Source organism: Pelodiscus sinensis, chromosome 14, assembly GCF_052426305.1.
Source record: "Pelodiscus sinensis isolate ZL-2025 chromosome 14, ASM5242630v1, whole genome shotgun sequence".
Classification (NCBI taxonomy): domain Eukaryota; kingdom Metazoa; phylum Chordata; order Testudines; family Trionychidae; genus Pelodiscus; species Pelodiscus sinensis.
In genome coordinates, this window is record NC_143065.1 from 43,497,950 (window position 1) to 43,519,162 (window position 21,213).

General features: G+C 46.1%; 1 protein-coding gene across 3 annotated transcripts in view; it reads left to right on the forward strand.

The window, feature by feature from the left end:
• Window positions 1-19,117, forward strand: part of FEM1B (fem-1 homolog B) — a 56,512-nt gene extending 37,395 nt beyond the window's left edge. The window contains exons 1-3 of one of the 3 annotated variants that reach the window (XR_012895681.2): window positions 9,115-9,850; window positions 14,960-16,758; window positions 18,093-19,117. Coding sequence is in view for 2 of the 3 variants with exons in the window: in XM_025189199.3 (XP_025044984.2) it covers window positions 9,603-9,850; window positions 14,960-16,595 (1,884 nt within the window). In the remaining variant the exon portion in view is untranslated. Of the gene's footprint in view, window positions 1-9,114; window positions 9,851-14,959; window positions 17,702-18,092 lie in introns of those variants that run through there. The other 2 variants (XM_025189199.3, XM_075896848.2) reach the window with 2 other exon arrangements.
• Window positions 19,118-21,213: the final 2,096 nt, after the last annotated feature.

Sequence of the window (21,213 nt, forward strand, 5' to 3'; positions counted from 1 at the left end):
GAGCCCCCCAAATAGGGAACTTGGTGAGGTCATTTTAATCACGCCTCAGATTAAAACGACAAGTCACGCTGAATTATTGGACAGGCTTCTGCTGGTGAGAGAGACAAGCTTTCCAGGTGCACAGCTGGACCAGTAAGAGAGATTTCACCCACCTTGCCTCTCTAAGCATGTCTAAACTACACCCCTCTTTCGAAAGAGGGATGTAAATTAGGCAGATCAAAAGTGCAAATGAAGCAGGGATTTAAATATCCCACACTTCATTTGTATAATCGCAATTTCTTTCGGAAAATTTTTTTTTTGAGGAGTACAGGATCTTTCAAAAAAGGGTTTGTTTTCCCCCGAAAGAACCATGTCTAGACAGCAGTTTCACTTTCGAAAGAATGCTGTGATGCGATTATGCAAATGAAGCGTGGGATATTTAAATCCCCACGTCATTTGCACTTTCGATCTGCCTAATTTACATCCCTCTTTTGAAAGAGGGATATAGTTTATACCTGCCCTAATATCCTGGAACCCACCTGACTACCTACAACAATACTGCATGAAGCTCAAAAGTTCAAGGGGGCTAATATTATCTAAAGCATCAGAGGAAAAGGAACAAACACACTCAGGTAGAAACACAAAGGTAGAGACACATGCAGAGTGCAGGACTAAGTGCTGGGGTCTGAAAACAAGAAACTTCTTGAGTTCTGATCCGAGCCGGGGAAGTGACCAATTTGAGGAATCTGTCTACACTGGGACTTTTCCCTGCCCTTTGCCACTGTTTCTCCAGCCAAGGTGTTTAGTGCTTCAGTGAGTTGTTAGCTGGTGTGTATCGCCTCATCGATGCTAGAGGTTGCACGGTTATGGTTCGGGCGTGGCTGTATCCGTGTTGACCACAGTGGGCAATTTTAGAGAGAAGTGCATTAGTTTAGTTCCACCCTGTGGACCAATAAAAGGGGAATATACCTTACTATCCCTACTTCAAAGAGTTGGCAAAGAGCTTTGAAACTAGCTAATCTTAGCTTCTAAATCACTAAAGGGTGGTGGCCTCTAATGAGTAGTCCATGTAGATTGCGTGAATGAGAGTAGAACTGGAAAAGATGCAGAGATGGGTAACAAAAATGATTGGGGTGGGATGCACCAGCTTCCCTGTGAGGAGAGATTAAGAAAACTAGGACTGTTCTTAGTAGAAAAGAAAACGAGGGGTCGGGAAAAGGATAGAGGTCTATAAAATCATGCATGCTGCGTAGAAAGTGAATAAGGAAGTACTAGTATAACCCAAAAACTAGGGGGTCACCCGGTGTCATTAGTAGGCAGCAGGTTTAAAACGAACACAAGGAAGTCCTTCACACACTGCACAGTCAATCTGTGGAACTCCTTGCTGAGGGATGTTGTGAAAGCCAAAAATTTTACCAGGTTCAACATAGAATTCGAGAAGGTAGGTTATGTCTACACTGCAGGCGTTTGCCGGCAGAGAATATACTAATAAAGCGCTCATTAGCATTTGTTGCGCTGTCATTTGCATATTCTCTGCCCGAGCCTTTTTGCGCAAGAGGTTTTTGCGCAAAAACAAGCAGTGTAGACGGGGCCATTTTGCGCAAAAAAACGCTTTTGTGCAAGATCCTTATGCCTCAAAAAAGGGGGTATACAGATCTAGCGCAAAAGGGTTTTTTTTGCGCAAAATGGTCCTGTCTACACTGCTTGTTTTTGTGCAAAACCCTCTTGTGCAAAAAGCCCTGGGCAGAATATGCAAATGACAGCGTGACAAATGCTCACGAGTGCTTCATTAGCATACTCTCTGCCAGCAAAAGCCTGCAGTGTAGACGTAGCCAACGGGCTTAAATAAACCGTCTGCCTGAAACCAAAAGTGTGTTCCGGCTGTGGCCAGAATTACTTTACCAGTAGTTCGCCTGTATGGCGCTATTGACTTTACACATCAGCTATAGCCAAGTAGTTCAGTCCGCGGGCCAGGCAGAACGCTGATTGCTGAGAAATCAGCTCAGCATTGCATGACTTAAAGAGCACAAGAAGTGGGGTGCCGCAGGGGTCTGTTTTGGGGCCGGTTCTGTTCAATATCTTCATCACCAATTTAGATGACGGCATAGAAAGTACGATTATTAAGTTTGTACATGATACCAAGCTGGGAGGGGTTGCAAGTGCTTTGGAGGATAGGGTCAAAATTCAAAACGACCTGGACAAACTGGAGAAATGTTTGGAGGTAAATAGGATGACGTTTTTGCATTTTTAAGGACAAATGCAAAGGACTCCACTTAGGAAGGAACAATCCATGTCACGCATACAGAACGAGAAGTGACTGTCTAAGAAGGAGTCCTGCAGAAAGGGATTTAGGGGTCACAGTGGACCACAAGCTAAAGATGAGTCAACAGTGGGACACAGCTGCAAAACAAGCAAACACAAGCTGGGACAGTGATAGAAATGTAGCCGTGTTAGTCTGGTGTAGCTGAAACAAAAAACAGGACTATGTTGCACTTTAAAGACTAAGAAGATGGTTTATTAGCTGATGAGCTTTCGTGGGCCAGACCCACTTCCTCAGATCAAATAGTGGAAGAAAATTGGCACGACCATATATGCCAAAGGATACAATCAAATCTGGGAGGCATTAACAGCAGTGTTGTGAGGAAAACATGAGACGTTACTCTTCCGCTCAACTCTGTACTAATTAGGCCTCAAGTGGAGTATTGAGTCCAGTTCTGGGCACCACATTTCAAGAATGATGTGAAAAAATTGGAGAAGGTCCAGAGAAGAGCAACAAAAATGATTACGGGTCTAGAAAACATCAGCTATGAGGGAAGACTGACATAATGTGGGTTTTTTTAGAAAAGAGAAGACTGAGAGGGGACATGACAGCGGTTTTCAAGTATCTAAAAGGGTGTTACAAGGAGGAGGGAGAAAAATTGTTCTCCTTGGCCTCTGAGGATAGGACAAGAAGCAATGGGCTTAAATTGCAGCAAGAGAGGTTTAGGTTGGACATTAGGAAAAAACTTGCTGTCAGGGTGGTTAAACACTGGAATAAATTGCCCAGGGAGGCTGTGGAATCTCCATCACTGGAGATATTTAAGAGCAGATTAGACAGACATCTACCTGGGATGGTCAAGACGGTGCTGGGTCTTGCTATGAGGACAGGGGACTGAATTTGATGACCTCTTAAGGTCCCTTCCAGTTTGAATATTCGATGATTCTATGATGGGGGTAGGGGTAAGAAACCCTGAGCCTTAGCAGGAGCAACCCACCACACGTTTGCTATGAATTTGTTTTGTGTATCAGCTAGCTTTCCTGGGGGTGTAATCTCTTATTATCATACTATAACTGACCATGCTCTGACTACGTCCCTGGGCCTGCAGTGAACGCCAGACTGACAGCCACAGGGAGCTTGTGGCAGGATCAGGGCCTTAGAGAGGAACAGGGTGACTCAGGAGCTGCAATAATGTTGCAGATGAGAAGCTGTGATCTCGGCTTATCAGAGCAGAAAGGAAATCATTGCAAATCCTTTCAGTTCACGCCCTCCTCCATCAGTGTGCTCTCCCCGTGTTCCGGGCAGAAAAGCTGGGCAGCTTAGTTTATTCACAGCCCTTTTTCAAAGTACCGTCACAGAATCGTTGCTATTTTTAAAACAGGAGCTCCCCCTGCCCGGTCTTTTAACCCTTGAATCACTTTTGGGAACCAAACACTAATTGTCCATGCCCCCATCTCTTTTTATGTCAGATTCAAAGATGGAAGACATTTTTCAGCTATGAAAACAGCATGAGAAGCAGGGATTTTCATGAAAGAGCAGTTTATCCTCTTTTTAATTATTATTTAAAAAACAGCCCTTACTTTAAAAAGGCACTGGATTGGGAGTCAGGCAATCGGGTCGCCTTTCCTGACACAGACTTGCTGTGTGTGGCCATGGGCAAATCATTTAACTTCATGTTCATACTCTGCAGAACAAGGTTATTAATACTTGACTCTTTCACAAGACAGCTATGAAACATAAAGCACTGTGAGCCCTTCTGGAGTAAGGGTCTACAAAAATGCAAGAGATTAAAGAAGACCGAGACTGAGAGCACTTACAGAGGCTTTGAATCTGCACACTAAGTTTTTTCCACGGTCCCCACTTCACATATTTACCCCACCCCTGATGTTGGTCCTGATTCAGTCGATGGAAAGGGGGAGGAAACTGGGTCATCAGTCAATGAAGGCAATGAAGTAGTTCAGTGGAGGGGGCATGTGATCAGAAGTCAGGAGAGATGGATTGTATTCCGAGCTCTGCCACTGACCTCTGTAGCCATGGTCAAGTCACTTAGGATATGTCTACACTTGCACCCTAGTTTGGACTAGGGATGTAAATGCAGGCATTTGAAATTGCTAATGAAGCAGGGATTTAAATATCCCGCGCTTCATTAGCAAGATCTTGCCGGCGCGCTAGTTCGAATCACAGCTGATTCGAACCAGGAAGTGCGCGCCGGGACACTTTTGGTTCGAACCAAACCCCTTGGTTCGAACTAATGTTACTCCTCAAAAAATGTTATTCCTCAAAAAATGAGGAGTAACATTAGTTCAAACCAAGGGGTTTGGTTCGAACCAAATGCGTCCCGGTGCGCACTTCCTGGTTCGAATCAGCTGTGATTCGAACTAGCGCGCCGGCGAGATCTTGCTAATGAAGGGCAGGATATTTAAATCCCCGCTTCATTAGCAATTTTGAATGCCTGCATTTGCATCCTAGTGCGAATGCCTACATTTGCAAGTGTAGGCATCACCCGTGGGACAGATGTTTAAAGCTATCTAGGCAGTGAAAGAGAGAACAAGGCATCTAGTGGCATTTTTAAAAGTGCCTAGGCTACTGGAAGAGTTTGGTGCTGTTCAAAACCTCTGCTAGGGGACTAGCTGCATCTTTAAGCACCTACATCACTTCACAAATCCAACCTTTATTCATTCTGGGCCATTTCACTGTTGTCCTGAACTCTGTGGAGTCCTAACACCAGTGTCAAATGCTCTCAGATCAGAACAGTTGTGTGTTCTACTCACTCTCCACTGGGCTGGGTGCAGGGCAGCGGTGAATTGGACCTTCTGTCTCAGAAGTGAAGCTGTCAGTTGTGTGTAATTACACTTATTCTCTTTTGTAAAGTACTCTGAGACCTTCTGAGCAACATAAAAGTATAATTTAGGAGATTTGCCTCTACAAGGAACCATGTGGTCTGATGCACTCAACTGTATCCCTTGATTGTCTGATGCCACCCATACATTTTGCTAAGTATCAGAGGGGAATCCATGTTAGTCTGAATCTGCATAAACAACGAGAAGTCCTGTGGCATCTTATAGACTAACAGATTTATTGGAGCATACGTTTTCGTGGGCAAAGACCCCCTTCGTCAGATACATGTGAGTAGCAAAGGCTCAGCTTCTCGCAGAATCATCCTTTCATTTCTGTCATTGGAACAGATTATGTTTTTGACTTGGCATTTCTCTCTCCTTGCATGCACAACTCTAAATAGTCCGGCAAGCCAAATGGAGGGGAATTCTTGCGATGGGAGACAAGAAGTTTGCATGGACGACTGTAACATGAGCCAGCATTACTGTATTGTAACTTACGAGTTTATATGCCTGTTAAAGCTGATCCTTGGTGACCGAACAACTTAACACTACGCACTGTGTCACTTTGCTGTTGTATCTTCAGTACCTATTTTGGCAATTGCCGTTGGCAGAATTAGGCCATTGCTCCCATACATAATAGATGGACCAGCTTGTAGTGAAGTTTCCACAGAAAGCAGCAGGTCTAGTTGCATGACTTTCAATTAACTATTCATTTTGCCGTTACTGTATCCACCTTAAAACAATGGCACAGAGAAGACCTTGGTACAATTGGTAGATCATTTTACTTCCAGGGTCAGCTAGCTATAACAAATAACCGGTCTCAAGAAGACACATCCCTTAAAAGCTTTTAGAGTAGGGAAGTCTGGTAGATGTACGTGAAAGAAAAGTAAACAGATGGGGGCTACGTTTTTCCCTTAGTTGAATTGAAGCCACCTTAGTGCAGCTGCCGTGGGTGGATGAGGAGTAATGGAGAGCAGAATTAGATCTACAGACACTTGGGTCTCAGTCTCACTCATTTTGAAGTCACTAACCAAATTCCCCCTGATCCTAATGGGAGTTCAGTTATGCCCATAAACAGAGATACAAGTCGAAACTGGAGAAATTCCAGGCTTGTCTGGGCAGAATCCCAGAAAGAATGGGAAGTTTTTGGTTTTTTACACAACAAGCAGGGAGAGCATGGGTGGGTGGGTGAAGGCCCAACTGGGAAAGGCAGCTAAAGCTCCACCCCTTCCCCAAAACCATGCCCCGTCACAACCTTTCCCCCCATTTCCCAGCCAAGCCCTGCCCAACTCCAGCTAGGCTGGCACATGGCATGGCCCCAGCCTTCCCTGGCTGCTGGAAAGCTGGGCTGCCGTTCGGCACGACCCCAGCCCCTCCCGGGCAATTGGGTAGCGTAGGCCTTCCCTTGCCTACATTACCCACTGCCCATGAGGAAGAGAGAGTCTAAGTTCTTGCCGTATAGGACCTGGATAACACAAATGGATTAACACACATAGCTACAAAGCTCTATAGTACAGAATCTCAGAGGGGTAGCTGTGATAATCTGTAACTTTAAAAACAGCTTAAAAACCAAACAAAGGAGTAGTCTTGTGGCACCTTGGAAACTAACAAGAGTATATGTAGAGTATCATGAGCTTTCGTGGGCAATCATCTCATCTCATCTGAGGAAGTGGGTTCTTCCCACGAAAGCTCATGATACTGTCCCTAAGGTGCCACAGGACTACTTGGTTTTTTTTAAAGTTGTTTTTATAGTACAGAAAAGGAGCGACATGTTTCCACCTTTCTACCAGTGAGAGGTCGGGAAAGAGAAGATGTTCTGATTCCTGGTCACTTTCTGTTATACTGACTGAAGCTAAGTGACTGTGACATTTTCGGGTGGGGGAGTTGTATGGTTGAAGAGTGTGATCACCTGGGATAGTAGTGCAGTCAAGCTACTTAAAAGAGCAAAAGGTAGCAAAAGAGGCCAGTTTGAGGAGGTAGTCGTGTCCGGAGGAGCACGGCCTTTGCATTGCAAAGTCAAAGATGCCAGATGGTGAGATGTGGGGTATGTCTGGTATCTTTTTTAAAACCATCTGGCAACCCTACCCAGACCCCTCACTGAGCAATGAGTGTGGGCAGATCTCTATCCAAGTCAATGGGACTCTTGTTGGCCACAGATATGGGGCCTTGATTGCCCTGTTACGATTGCTCAGCATGATTTTTAGTTTCAAAAGTAGGTCCAGTTTATCATTCCATTTCTGCATTTGGACACCTATCGCATTTGTGGAAGAGAATCATTGTCCTGTGAGATGCTGAGGGCAAGGCAGCCCTACTGTAGACATTCTGGGACACGGACTGGGAAGTAAGAGTCCTAGATGCGAGTTCTAGTTCTGTTACTTACCTGCTGTGTGACCTTGGCAAGTCATTTTGTCTCTGGTCTCCCTCTATCTCTGTTTGTCTTGTCTATCTTGATGGTACATTTGTGGATTAGTGCTCCTCTCTATGGCCCTGATCTTGCAAACATGTATGTGTAGCCCATTGATTTCAGTGCCATTACTAACGGTAGTAAAATTAAGCATGTTCATAAGAGTTTGTAAGATTGGACCCCATTGTGATTCTAGTGTGCCCATGACAGGGGGCCCTCATCTTAGTTGGAAATGCTACATACTTCTGTAATATAGTAGATAATGATAAACCACACACAAACCTAGCCAATGTGGTTCTGTATCTCCCTGTTCCGGCAGGAATATTGTACTTGCTGTTCAGCCTTGTTATAGAATATCACCCCACACAATTTCTTTAATTCTCCTTTTATTATTAATGCACCTTGTTTAGTTCTGCATTTTACTCACCTAAGAAGCCTGCACAGCACATGGTCCAGACAGTGACACATGGCAAGTAGCACAGAATAGGAAAAAAATGCCACAACAGATGGTAACCAAGAAGGAGGGACCTCATTGCTGGTGGACACTGTTGTATTCCTGATCCCTGGAGGCACCTTTAAGTGACTTACACAAGAGGCGCTTGCCCTTTTTTGATATATTAATAAGGCCCCAAACTTCCCCCCACCAAAAAAAGAATTCCCCATTTACTTTTACATTAAAAAAATTAGGTCTTGTCTATTTTGATATTTCTGGAAGATTCTCTAGATGAGGGGTGCAAGAGAGTTCCCATCTTCTGCTATGTTTGGTGTTCCTTGATAGGGTTGCCAGGTGTCCAGTTTTGAACCAGACAGTCCAGTATTTGAGCTTTCTGTTTGGGAAACAAATTGAGAACATATAAATGAGAAAATATAAATGTTCGGTATTTTTTAAATAAGATTAATGTAGATTATGTCAAGTGTGTCTGGTATTTTTGTTCAAATCATCTGGCAACTCTACCCTCGAAAGCCTCAACGCCTCCAGTCACGCAAAAGATTACATGGAAATCTTAGTTTTAATTTAAAACAAAAAGCTTGTTACCCCTTCATGGTGGCAGAGCAACATATGAAAATGCAACCTCAGCCGAACCCTAAATGCTCCCCCAATGGAAGGTAACTGAAACGAAGCCCCAATGTGTGGCGCCCTGCACGGATACAAAATTGGTATCCGCAGCCGCCAAAATGAATGGTGGCTCTCCACACCCACCTCCCCAGATGCCTGCGGATGGAAAGCAGGGATCTGCACATGTGCAGGGCTGGGGATACACAATTGGCATCCACCATGCACGGTGGGTCTGCAGGGCTCTAAGGTGTCCTGCAAATAGGGGGCCTGGGGGCCTGGCAATGCTGGGGGGGGAGCGAAGGGCAGGCCCCTGAGTCCCATGGGGGGCTATTTGTATCCCTTGGGGCTCTCAGCAGCCTGGGGGGGCGGATGGTCTTTCGGGGGGGCGAGGGTGTCAAGTGCTGTGGGCACTGGGACAGCCCCGCATGGCACAGCCTGGGTGCTATGGCCCTGCCCTGGGCGGGCTAGGGGGCAGAGCAGCTGGAGGGGGGGCCCCGCCTCTCCCGGAACGACTCTGCTCGGGTCGCGGTTTCCTGGTCGGAACGTGATCCCACAGGGCACTCGGCCACTTCCGGCTTTGCTTCCGGCACCTCGGCGGCCTGGGAGGCGCGCGGGCGGGGGAGGGGAGCAGCCGAGGACACGCGGAGGGAGCCACGGCCGCCTGGCCCCGGCGGGGATCCGTAGCTGGAGGGGGGCGGGGCCCGGCCCTGTCACTCGCGCTCTCGGAGGCCACTCGGGGCCCTTCCGGCCGCGCGGAGTGAAGCCAGGGGCGCCCCGCTCAGGCCCCTCCCGGCACCCGTAGCAAGGGGGGGGAACCCTCCCCCGGCCTTCCCTCAGGGCCCGCTGCCCCTGCTCCCCTCCCCCACCAGCCCCCCCGGGCTTACGGGGGGGGGGCTCCTTGCCCCCCGGCCCTGGGGGGGCAGTGGCGCTCTGAGGGGCATGGGGCCCTGAGGCTGCCCTTGGGGCGGGCCGGCCGGGGCCTGCCCGCATGTGCCCCCCGCCGGGGCCCGGCGCGGGACGGAGGAGGCGGCTCCCCGGGGGCTGGCGGGCCCGCAGGCGGCGGCGGCCATGGAAAGCCTGGCCGGCTACGTGTACAAGGCGGCCAGCGAGGGGCGCGTGCTGACCCTGGCTGCCCTGCTGCTCAACCGCTCCGAGACCGACATCAGGTACCTGCTGGGCTACGTCAGCCAGCAGGGCGGGCAGCGCTCCACCCCCCTCATCATCGCTGCCCGCAACGGCCACGCCAAGGTGGTGCGCTTGCTGCTGGAGCATTACCGGGTGCAGACCCATCAGACGGGCACCGTCCGCTTCGACGGGTACGTACGCCGGGCGCCCGCCCGAGCCCTGGCGCGTTCAAAGGGGGATGGCACAGCCGGCATGACCGCTGAGCCGAAACCTCTCCCGAACGCGCTTGCCAACCGCGTCGCGGGTTGGTCTATAGGGCGACGCTAGATTGTCCGAACGACATCCCTGAGGTCTGTGAAGAATTGCACGCTGTCATTAAGCTGACCTACGGGCCCATTGTAGACACTGATCAATGGAAGAATTCTTCTGTTGGCCTAGCTAGTGCCTCTCAGAGAGATGGATTTACCACCTCAGTGGAACCCTTTCCGTCGCTGTAGGAAGCATCCACACGACAAATGGCGCAGCTGTGCTGCTGTGAATTTTCTAGTGTAGACGTACCCTCTCTGTGTGATTATCGGGGATGCGGACACCTTCCTACTAAAATTCCGTTGAAAAAGTTAACCGGTTAAATGTTAAGTTTAACTGGTTAACTGGGATCTTGCAGGCAGGAGGATGTGCCGGATGGGCTGGAGTGGCCTCTCCACTCCATAGCACAGCAAGCCTGACACGGCTGGTGCAGCTTTCCCCTTCCCCCCCCCAGCTTCTGGGTAAGCATCTCCCTAATTCCTGCCCGGTTTGGAATAGTAGCTGCGAAACAAACTAGGGTCCTCCACCTTACCCCTACCCTGCTGATGGCTAGGAAAACTATGAGCACCAGCAGTGCCGCAGGTACTGTGTGTACACTCCCTCTGTTCACATTTAAAAGGCTATTTTCCCCAACCACAAGAGCAAAGCATGCCATTTTTTGTTTAAAAAAATCCTCAAACTACCTGATACAGAATCTAATAGGGTAGCCATAGCTCCCACCTCTCAGTTCCCCAGGGAAAGCTTTTGCTTCCTCATGAGCATGTAGCGTTTATTCCAGGATGTACCAGAATGTATTATTCTATGACATCACTGCTACCATGGGTCGCGTGGAGCTTTAGGACGTTCCCTCTGAGAGGTAGGTGTGGGCTGCAGAGCTAAAGCCACATGGATGCTATGCTTGTGTCTAGCCACCCTTCTTTTCAGGTGCTCTAGATACAATGTATAATGCCTCTGGTTCTAGATAAGGTAAACAGTATTGCCTCTCTAAATTACACTGCAAAGTAGTATTACTGTTTTGTATGGTACATTTCATTCCAAAACCTTTTACAAACTATTATATCAACAATACAGGAGACATCACTTTACCCACGAAAACTTTTGCCCAAATAAATCAGTTAGTTTTTATGGTTTCACAGGACTCCTTGTTTTTCCAATACTAAATGCAACCTTCTTTGAAGGGGATGCTCAACAGCACACAACAGTTTAGGACAGGAAGGAGAGAGAAGTATGTTGTTCAGCTGACATGTCATAGGGAGTTTTGGGAGAGACAGTGTAATCATCTGAGCTGGGATTTAGCCATGATGCTGCGGTTAATAATTCTGTTCTTGCAGGAAGTGCTTTAGGATCATTCTGGTCACCAAGGGACAATTTGCCTTCTCTTGCAAGACACCTCCGCAGGAGCTCAGCACCCTCTGTCAAAGACTGGGGAACCAGCATAGAGTCATGGGAAAGAGAAATGCCTGGATTGAATCACCACCATCACTTCCTGCAGCAGCTCGATCTCACAATCAGCCACTGATTGGCCCTGCTTAGCTTTTGAGATGAGACAGGATCACAGCACGACATGCAATAGCTGCAGTAATAAGAATAGTTCTCTTCTCAGCCCAAGTGCAATTAGTTGTCTGGAAAAGGACCTTTTTGGTTGTAAACTTATTATATAGGGATTTTGTGAGGTTTAAATGTCTTAAAAGTATTTTGAAAACTTCCAGTGATAATGCAAATTCCTTTCTACCTTGTCTACTCTCTAGCCATTTAAAGGCATGTGAGAGGTTTTTTTTTTGCCTCCTTGATATCTACATTTTAATGAAGTTTTACTTCTAATCTGAACATTATTTGAAGATAGCATTTATTTGGATTTTACTTGACGGTGGTATTCATTTTTTAAAAGGTTATTTTAGCTCTGATTGCTGTGTCCACAAAAGTTTAGTTTTGAGCTATGGAGCATTCTGGGCAATGTGTATAATGGGCTTTAGTTTCACAAAATTATTCCTGGATCTTGTTTACCATTTTACTCTTCCTTAGCTGGGAGTACAGAGTAATCCTGTGACTTAGACTGGGATAGTTATGGACTTTACATCAGCACACCAGGAAGCTAAGTACTGCAAACTGCAGGTGCAGAAGAGCCTTCTCACAACAGTAAGCTAAAAATTCTTGGCAGCTAAACTGCCCAGTTTATAGAAATCCACCTTACCTGATTCTAAAGCCTGAGTTTCAGAGCTCATCAGGAAGCATTGTAGTTGTTATGATACCATTGTTAGTGGATTATTTAAACATGTTTAGGCAGTTAATAGTTGTATGTTAAATCGTAAATGGATTTGTTTAGTGTAGTGTGGACACAGCTGTTGCCTGAGGCCTCTTTGTAAATGAATCCAAGGCATTAAACTGGCAGTGCTTCAAAGTGTGGCCATGGCAGAAGCTCTGGGGGAGAGATCTCCTAGTGCTCTGTTAAGCCACCTCTGTGAAGGGAGCAGCTAATAGCGTAGTATTGTAGCCTGTCTTACACTGGCGCTTTACAGCACTGTAACTTGCTCTGCTCAGCACGTGCGCGTGTGTGTGTGTTCACACCCCTGAGCTTGAAAGGTTACTGCGCTGTAAAGTGCCAGTGAAGACTTAGCCTGAGTTCCTTAGCTTTTAGAGCCATAGCATCGATAGAAGTATTTTGATTTGGTATGGCACAAATGCTATCTGCCGAAATGTTACTAGGTTAGGAATAACACGTGTAATCAATCACTGGTACCTCTCCTGAATGTCTTGGTTCTGTGTTCTTAAGTGGGCCATCCTTTCTTCTCCTCTGTTATCGCCCTTGTTCTTAAACCTTCTTCTTGCAATGTTATTCTTACATGTTCCAACATGGCTACATACGTACATGACTCTTAAAAATAAAAAAAAGGCCCAAATCTCCTGCTTAACCATATCAATAAAGCTAACGTTGCCTTAAGAGCAAACTTAAGTTTTAAAGGTTTGCTTTCTTTATGGCAAGGAAGAGCTGCACAGAAAGGAAGAGCTCATTTCAGATACAGAAAGAGAGAGAGGGAGGTCATAATGGGTGGGTACCCGCTGCTGACTTGCTTCTGGCTGTCAACTGATGGCCAGTAGTTACTATATGTCTCTCTACCAGCCCAGGAGAGGCACTAAGAATAATTCCTCCTTGTGGCATCAAGGTGCGAGGCTGAATCCATGAACACTCATTTTAATCATTCTTTCCAAAGAACAATTCCTCAAGAATGAGGAGGGTGGAGGGAACTGTGTGTTGTGTGATCTTTCCTGTTTTTGAGGTGGAGGCTCTTTCTCCTGTTTAGGATGGGGTGCTATCACCACTCTGCGGTTGGATGGAGGAGTCTCTTCTTCTCAGCATCACGCTCTGTTTTTGGGATGGTAGGGCCCTTTCTCTTCTTCCTGGCAAAGGTTTAAGGATATGCCATTTTGATGCACGCACGACCTGTTTAAATTTCCTTTTCTGCCTGTCTGTTAGCTAAGGAAGAACTCCGACCCCTCTCCATGAGGATATCTGGGCTGGGATGTAGAGGTGTGCGGCACATTCGCTCTTTCTGCTCCTTGTTTCGCTGATCATTCTTGTGAGCCTGATTGCCACAGTTGTGCTAGGGTGTTTGTGCTGGTGTTTCTGGTTTCTGACAGGGTGCAAATTAAGGAAGATTGGCTCATAGCATCTACTTGTCTACTCCCTAATTTCTTATTTTGTGTCGTCCCCCTCCCCCCTCTCCCGGAGCACCTGTAAAGCATCTCTCTGTTCATGAACAATACATTTAGCCATAGGGCTGGGGCATGAAAACCTTCCTCATATCTTAGTACAAAAGTAGCCCCACTGATTTCAGAGAGGCTGTTTGTGGAGTAAGGAACTGCTCATGCTGAGTAAAGATATCGGACTCGAGCCCTAAGAACTGTCTTTGGATTAAAACTCTGGAGTTTGTTCTGTTGGGTGTCATCTGAGCACTTGAATGTGAAAATATATATATGAGTATTCTCACTAAATTGCTTTTGCCCATATGCAGAATAATTATTAAATCATGTTTTATTGTATAGTTTTAACTCTGGAAAAATGCCTGAGCAGGTCGACAAACCAATCTCTTATTTCAGTTTGAACTTTTCCCATGGTTGGTTTTCTTAGAGAAGTCTGAGATACTGTTTGCATCCATGTTGCTGCGATATAAACACTCCTGTTTCCAAATTCCAGTGCCACACCAGTGGCTTAGTGGAGAAAACATCAGACTAGGGATGAAAAAAATTAACTGTGTAACTGATAGAATTTCTATCTCTTACATAGTTAATTACGGCTCCCAGGGGATTGCTGTGGCTCCCGTCTCCGAGGGACTACTGGAGCCCAGTGCTTGTGGCCTTTCTTGGCTCCCGGGGCTGCTGCTGTTCCTGTCCCACGTTGTTGTCGGAGCTGCCAGGACTTCTGGGGCTGCCGGCCCTGCATGGTCATGAGGCTGCTGCGGCTCCCGGCAGCTCTATGAAGAGTTTAACCAATAAGTGTTAGCTTATCAGTTACCCAGTTAAACCTTTACATTCCTACATCAGAATTCTTTGTTTTAAGTCTAAATCTTGTTTCCCTTGTTCTTTGTGATCTGTAGATTCTCTTTTCTTTACTGAATGTCGGTTTATCACTATGAGAGTAAATGACAATAATTCTCCTTTTTCTAATTCTTTTTCGTGGGCCTGAGTGGGTATTAGAGGGGAAATTTTCAAAGCAACACAAATGATACCATTAATATTAATGCAAGGCCTCTAGTTGAATCCCTGGCACAGCTTTGAAAAATCTCTTTTTCTGCTGGTCATTTGTGTACTTGCTAAATGCATTATTATGTCTTAGCTCTGCTGATAAATATCTTCCACTTTAAAATAGGATGGCTGTAAAATATCTGTTTGGGTGGACTATAAACTTGGAGTATTGGTAACCTGCTTCTTGTAGACTACTCACATCTCTTATGAAGAGCAGCACTTTTATGGCTTGTTTTTTGTCTTTGCATTTGTAGTTATGTCATTGATGGAGCTACAGCTCTCTGGTGTGCAGCAGGAGCCGGCCACTTTGAAGTTGTCAAACTTCTAGTCAGTCATGGAGCCAATGTGAACCACACTACCGTGACCAATTCAACTCCCCTGCGGGCTGCATGCTTTGATGGCAGATTGGACATAGTGAAATACCTGGTGGAAAATAATGCTAACATCAGTATTGCCAACAAGTACGACAACACTTGCCTTATGATCGCAGCCTACAAGGGCCACACAGATGTGGTGAGGTATCTCTTAGAGCAACATGCCGATCCCAATGCCAAGGCACATTGCGGTGCCACAGCATTACACTTTGCCGCTGAAGCTGGCCATTTAGAGATTGTGAGAGAGTTGGTGAGGTGGAAATCTTCAATGATGGTGAATGGCCATGGGATGACTCCTTTAAAAGTAGCTGCCGAGAGCTGTAAGGCAGATGTCGTTGAACTTCTTCTTGCTCACGCGGACTGCGACAGAAAAAGTAGAATTGAAGCTCTGGAACTTTTGGGTGCCTCGTTTGCAAATGACAGAGAGAATTATGATATAATGAAGACTTACCACTATTTATATTTAGCAATGCTGGAGAGGTATAGAGACAGCGAGAACATCATTGTGAAAGAGATTCTCCCCCAAATCGAAGCTTATGGAAACCGAACTGAATGCAGAACTCCTCAGGAATTAGAATCTATTAGGCAGGACAGAGATGCCCTTCACATGGAAGGCCTTATCGTGCGTGAACGAATTTTGGGCTCGGACAATATAGATGTTTCACATCCTATTATTTATCGTGGGGCTGTTTATGCAGATAACATGGAGTTTGAGCAGTGTATCAAACTGTGGCTTCATGCATTGCATTTAAGGCAGAAAGGTAATAGGAATACCCATAAGGATCTCTTGAGGTTTGCTCAAGTCTTCTCTCAGATGATACACTTGAATGAGCCTGTTAAAGCCAAGGACATAGAAAGCGTTTTGAGGTGTAGTGTCTTGGAAATAGAACAAGGAATGTCCAGGATTAAAAGCAGCCAAGACACTGACATCCACGCAGCCATGGACAACTACGAATGCAATATTTTTACCTTCCTGTATTTGGTATGCATCTCCACCAAGACGCAGTGCAGCGAAGAGGAGCAGTCTCGAATCAACAAGCAGATTTATAACTTGATTAATCTCGATCCCAGAACTCGGGATGGGTCTAGCTTGCTGCATCATGCTGTCAACTCCAGTACGCCAGTCGATGATTTCCACACAAACGACGTCTGCAGCTTTCCGAATGCCCTTGTCACCAAGCTCCTGTTAGACTGTGGTGCTGAAGTGAATGCTGTGGACAACGAAGGAAACAGCGCGCTTCACCTCATCGTCCAGTACAACAGACCCATCAGTGATTTTTTGACTTTGCATTCAATTATCATAAGTCTGGTGGAGGCAGGTGCTCATACAGACATGACGAATAAACAGAAGAAGACGCCTCTCGATAAAAGTACAACAGGGGTGTCTGAAATCCTCCTTAAAACGCAAATGAAACTAACCCTCAAGTGCCTGGCTGCCCGTGCAGTGCGGATCTATAACATCAGCTACCAAAACCAGATCCCCAGAACTCTGGAAGAGTTTGTGGAATTTCATTAGGCCACGTCAAATCTTTCAAGTGGTGCTACTCAAAGACTTATGTCCCAGACGATAGAATACACGTGCATTGATTAGTTTTCTCCACTTTTGGTTTTCTTTGCATTCAGTCTTCAGCCTCAGTCCTCAAACCAATCTTGGGGGAAAAAAGCCACAGTGCTTGGAGGTAACTACAGTCTGGTGTCTAGAAAAGTTGGTGACTCTTTTTTGATTAAAAATGAATTGCGTCATTATCTTTTTTTAAAAAAACAAACAAACAAACAAAATGAAAACAAACACCAAATAGAACGAGCACAAAATATTGTTTCAAATAGACACGTGTTATGAGTTACAGTGGAGAATGCTTTAAACAGCCACTCTCAAACGTGTTGTTAAAAAGGCCATGACATTGCATTATCTCTGCAGCAAATTTGTAGATATAAAATCTTGGGGTGAGGAAAGGAAAGGGAGGAGAAAAAAGAATTTGAACATATCTTGTATTTGGTTTCTAAGTCCCCAGCATACAGAGCAACCCAGGGCTCTTCTCTCACCATCTTTTTATGCCTTTCAGTTAACACTGAAACACTCAGTAACATTTTTAAATCTATTTTTTTTTTAAATTTAAGCAGCAGTTATTGACAGCTGCAAGAATATGGGCATGCTCTATTAGGAAATACAGGTTTAAATTCAACTGTATGAATGTGCTGTTGTAGTAATTGTTGAATAATCATGTTCTTCATTTACACTGTTTTTTGTAACTTGAACATCTGTCCAAGTGCATCTAAATCAATCAATTTCTTTTTAATGCAGCAAGTCACCATTTATAAATATCATGCCTGGATACCTAGAAAATAGTGTGTGTGTGTGTGTGTGTGTGTGTGTGTGTGTGTGTGTGTGTGTGTGTGTGTGTGTGTGTGTGTGTGTGTGTGTGTGTGTGTGTGTGTGTGTGTGTGTGTGTGTGTGTGTTCGTTCGTTCATGCCCCCTAACATGTCAAATAGCTTTTAATTGTTTTGTTGTGTTAGTGGATAACATTCAACATTTTGACTCAGTTTTTAACGCTGCACTCCAGAATTCAAATGCTGTATCTTCCTAACGGAGAAGTCTTCCATTAAAACAGGGCTCGGCAACGTTTCCGAAGTGGCGTACCACCACTTTCCTGGGAGGGGGACGGGGCACTCTCCACCGCGTGCCCCACTTGGTCTCCTGCCCTGGGCTCTGCTCTGGCTTTTCCTGTGGGGAGGGGAGGAGCAGTGCTTGCGTGTGTGTTTCCCCCTTCTCTTGGGTGCAGGATCTGGGTGGGAGGTGAGGTGCAGGAGCAGGCTGAGAGTAGGGTGTCTCACCAGGAGGAGGGGGCAGGAGCAGGGTGTGGGTAGGTGTTTGGCTAGAGGGGTGGGGGCAGGAGCAGGGTGGGGGTCCAGGGCCTCGGCATGGAAGTTGGGGTGGGGGGTGCAGGGTCTGGGCGGCACTCACTCCCCCCCCCCCCCCCCAGTGTCTATAACAGGCTTTATTTATTGTAACAGTCACTCCCAGGTGGCAGACAGACGCTGTTCCACACACGGAATAAGTTAGTGGCTCATGGGCTGAATGCGGAATGGAGGCCACGCCTTGCCAGGAGCGCAGGGAGCCCGGCCGGCGGGTCCGGGCAGGCTGGCCGGGATCCAGCCTGCTAGCTCCTGAATAATGGACTCCAGCAGCCCCATGGGGCTCTCCGGCAGGTGCGAGCACACAGGAGGCAGGAGTGGATCAGCGCATCGAGCAGCGGGGACACGGCCATGGAAGTGGCGGGTCCTTCATGGGCAAGATGGCAGGTCCTTCATGGGCAAGGTGGCGGCCTGGTCTCCTTTTGTCCCCCACGCTGCTCCCAGGCTTTCTGTCTCCGGATTCTGGCCAGTGGAGCAGCGGGAAAAGCCTGCAGGCAGCGGGCCAGTGTGCTGCTTTTTCCTCCAGCCGGGGGAGCGGGAGGGCGCATGCATGTGTGGAGCCAGTTGTGGCTCCGTCTTTTTCCCCGATCGCACAGCGAGGCTCAGGGCTTTCTCCACTCCCTCCCGTGTGCCACTGGAAATCATCTTGCGAGCCCCTTACCGCACGGTGCTGGATGCTGCCGACTCCTGTATTAAAGGGTCACCTTTGTCCAGGTGTCTTCCTTCAAGTGTGATGATCAGAATCAACTCTCCAATCAGCATGGAATTTGTTTCCCTGAATCAGTCTAAATTTTTTCATGAGTTTTATTCCATTCATTATAAAAACAGCAAAATCGGCTTTTGAAAAAAATCAGAAGTGAAATGTTCTTTTCTGATGAGAAGTAACTGATTGTATAATAGCTGCTACTTGAGAAGATACTTCTCCTTGGCAGAGGTTGCAGCATTACAATGATACTTGTTTTGACAGGCTGCTGAAAGTTCAGTTTATTTTAAATACAACTTTTTAACTGTTGGATGACGAAATAATGTTCTGTATTTTTTTAAAAGATCTGAGTAGAACTTCAGGCAAGATCTGGGCACCCACGTTTCTATTTGTATTAAAATAAACACTGAATGTGAAATTAGTTTGTGATTCTGATTTTTGGCTAGTGCCAAACAGAACAACGTTGCTCAGATTGTATGGTGCTGGAAATATAGACTGTCGTGTGTCTCTTGTAAAGGAAAAAGCGTTAGACCCATCACATCTTTAACTTGCAGCTTTTCAGACTGCCAGCGTGAAAACAGAATCCTCAAATGAGAATTGTTTGAAAATTGTATTTCATGTAAGTTCAATGATAGTGTGAAAACCACCTGTTGCAATTCAGCTGTTCAGGAAAGATGACAAAGCCAAATTCAGTCACTCAGGACCTTAAAGCAAATACCACATCACAGAATCTTTCACAAAATAGGCAGGAAAGTGTTAGTGTTCCTGTAATTTTGTACTTCGCATGTCTTCCTCTGCCTATCTGAAATGTGCACATGATCTGAAGTGTCACACAATCCATAATAAAATCTTAGCAAAATCAAGATGATTTCTAGCTTGGGTGTTAGACACCAACAGAGGCTTTTAACTCCCGGAGGGCCGACTGCTTTGAAAGTGAATATGTTTGAAATTGATTCCAAGAGGAGACGAGTGTCCTCCAGCTTCTGAAGCCAAGGGCTTCTCAGCACCTTGCTTGATCACACCCAGCTTAGATAAAGCCTCAAGACCTTCCTGGGTGGAGAACGTGACCAACAAATACCAGATACTTTATAGTATGGTGGTAACATTATCAGTGGCTGATATATTTTGATACCAACTAAAATAAGCAGAATCTGTGAGTGTGTGTGTGTGTGTGTGTGTGGGGGGGGGGGGTAACCCTCTGTGTTTTGCTGTACTGTGCCATGTACATCAAATAAGTTATTGGACACTTTGCTGTACCTCTTTACACATTTATAATGTGTATAATTAATGTAAGAATAAAGAGTTCATGAAACCCTAGTGGTTAGGGAAGAAAAAGGACGGAACAATGGTTCTATTTTAAGTGTGTGTGTGTGTGTGTCAGTCAGAGATGCTGCTGACAAAATAGCTAGGTGGTAGATAATAGCTGACTGCTCTATGAGTCAGTGGTTCCAATTTGTGTACTGTTAACTGAGAGAGACCACCTTCTGCACTATTTTCTTCAAGATGGGATATTTATGTGTAAAATAATCCACATGGTGTATTCTGGGGAAATAGCTGTATAAAGCCATTCTTGGAACAAACCCATGCCTGGGATGTCTGTAGATGAAATTGTTAGTTAAAGGAAACTCCTCCGCAGCTCATTCTCCTGTTGAACAGGAAAACAATTACCCCAAATGTTCTGGTCGGAAAGGTAGTGTTCTCCGCTCCCCAATTGTGTTCTGCTAATTTCCACTTTGGAGTCCATGGCATCCTCTTCTAGAGTCCTTCGCCCGTGACGTCTGTATGTGAGCAAACACGCCGTTATCTGAGAGCAATACTACTATTTAGCATGTTTATAGCTCCAAGCACTGTGTAAAAACGAGTAAGCTTTATTAGCCGTATGTACTGATTGGGGACCTGATGCACTGCTGAAGGGTCTGAGCCAAAAGCCTTTGAATTTAGTGAACTGGGGAAGGGTAGCTCAGTGGTTTGAGCATTGGCCTGCTAAACTCAGGGTTGTGAGTTCAATCTTTGAGGGGGTCATTTAGCAATCTGGGGCATCTATCAGGGATGGTACTTGGTCCTGCTGTGAGGGCAGTGGACTGGACTTTCAATGACTTATAGACTTTAAGGTCAGGAGGGACCATTATGATCATCTAGTCTGACCCCCTGCACAGTGCAGGCCACAGAATCTCACCCACCCCTCCTAGAATAATCCTCTCACCTATATCTCAGATATTGAAGCCTTCAAATATTTTGAAGACCCCAAGATGCAGAGAATCCTCTAGCTGTGATCTGTACCCCATGCTACAGAGGAAGGCGAAAAACCTCCAGGGCCTCTGCCAATCTACCCTGGAGGAAAATTCCTTCCCGACCCCAAATATGGCGATCAGCTAAACCCTGAGCATGTGGGCAAGACTCACCAGCCAGACACCCAGAAAGTTCTCTATAGTAACTCCTATCATCTCTCCATTGACCTATTTCCCACTGATAATGAATGGTCAATTAGTTCCCAAGATCATGGTATCTCATCAACAT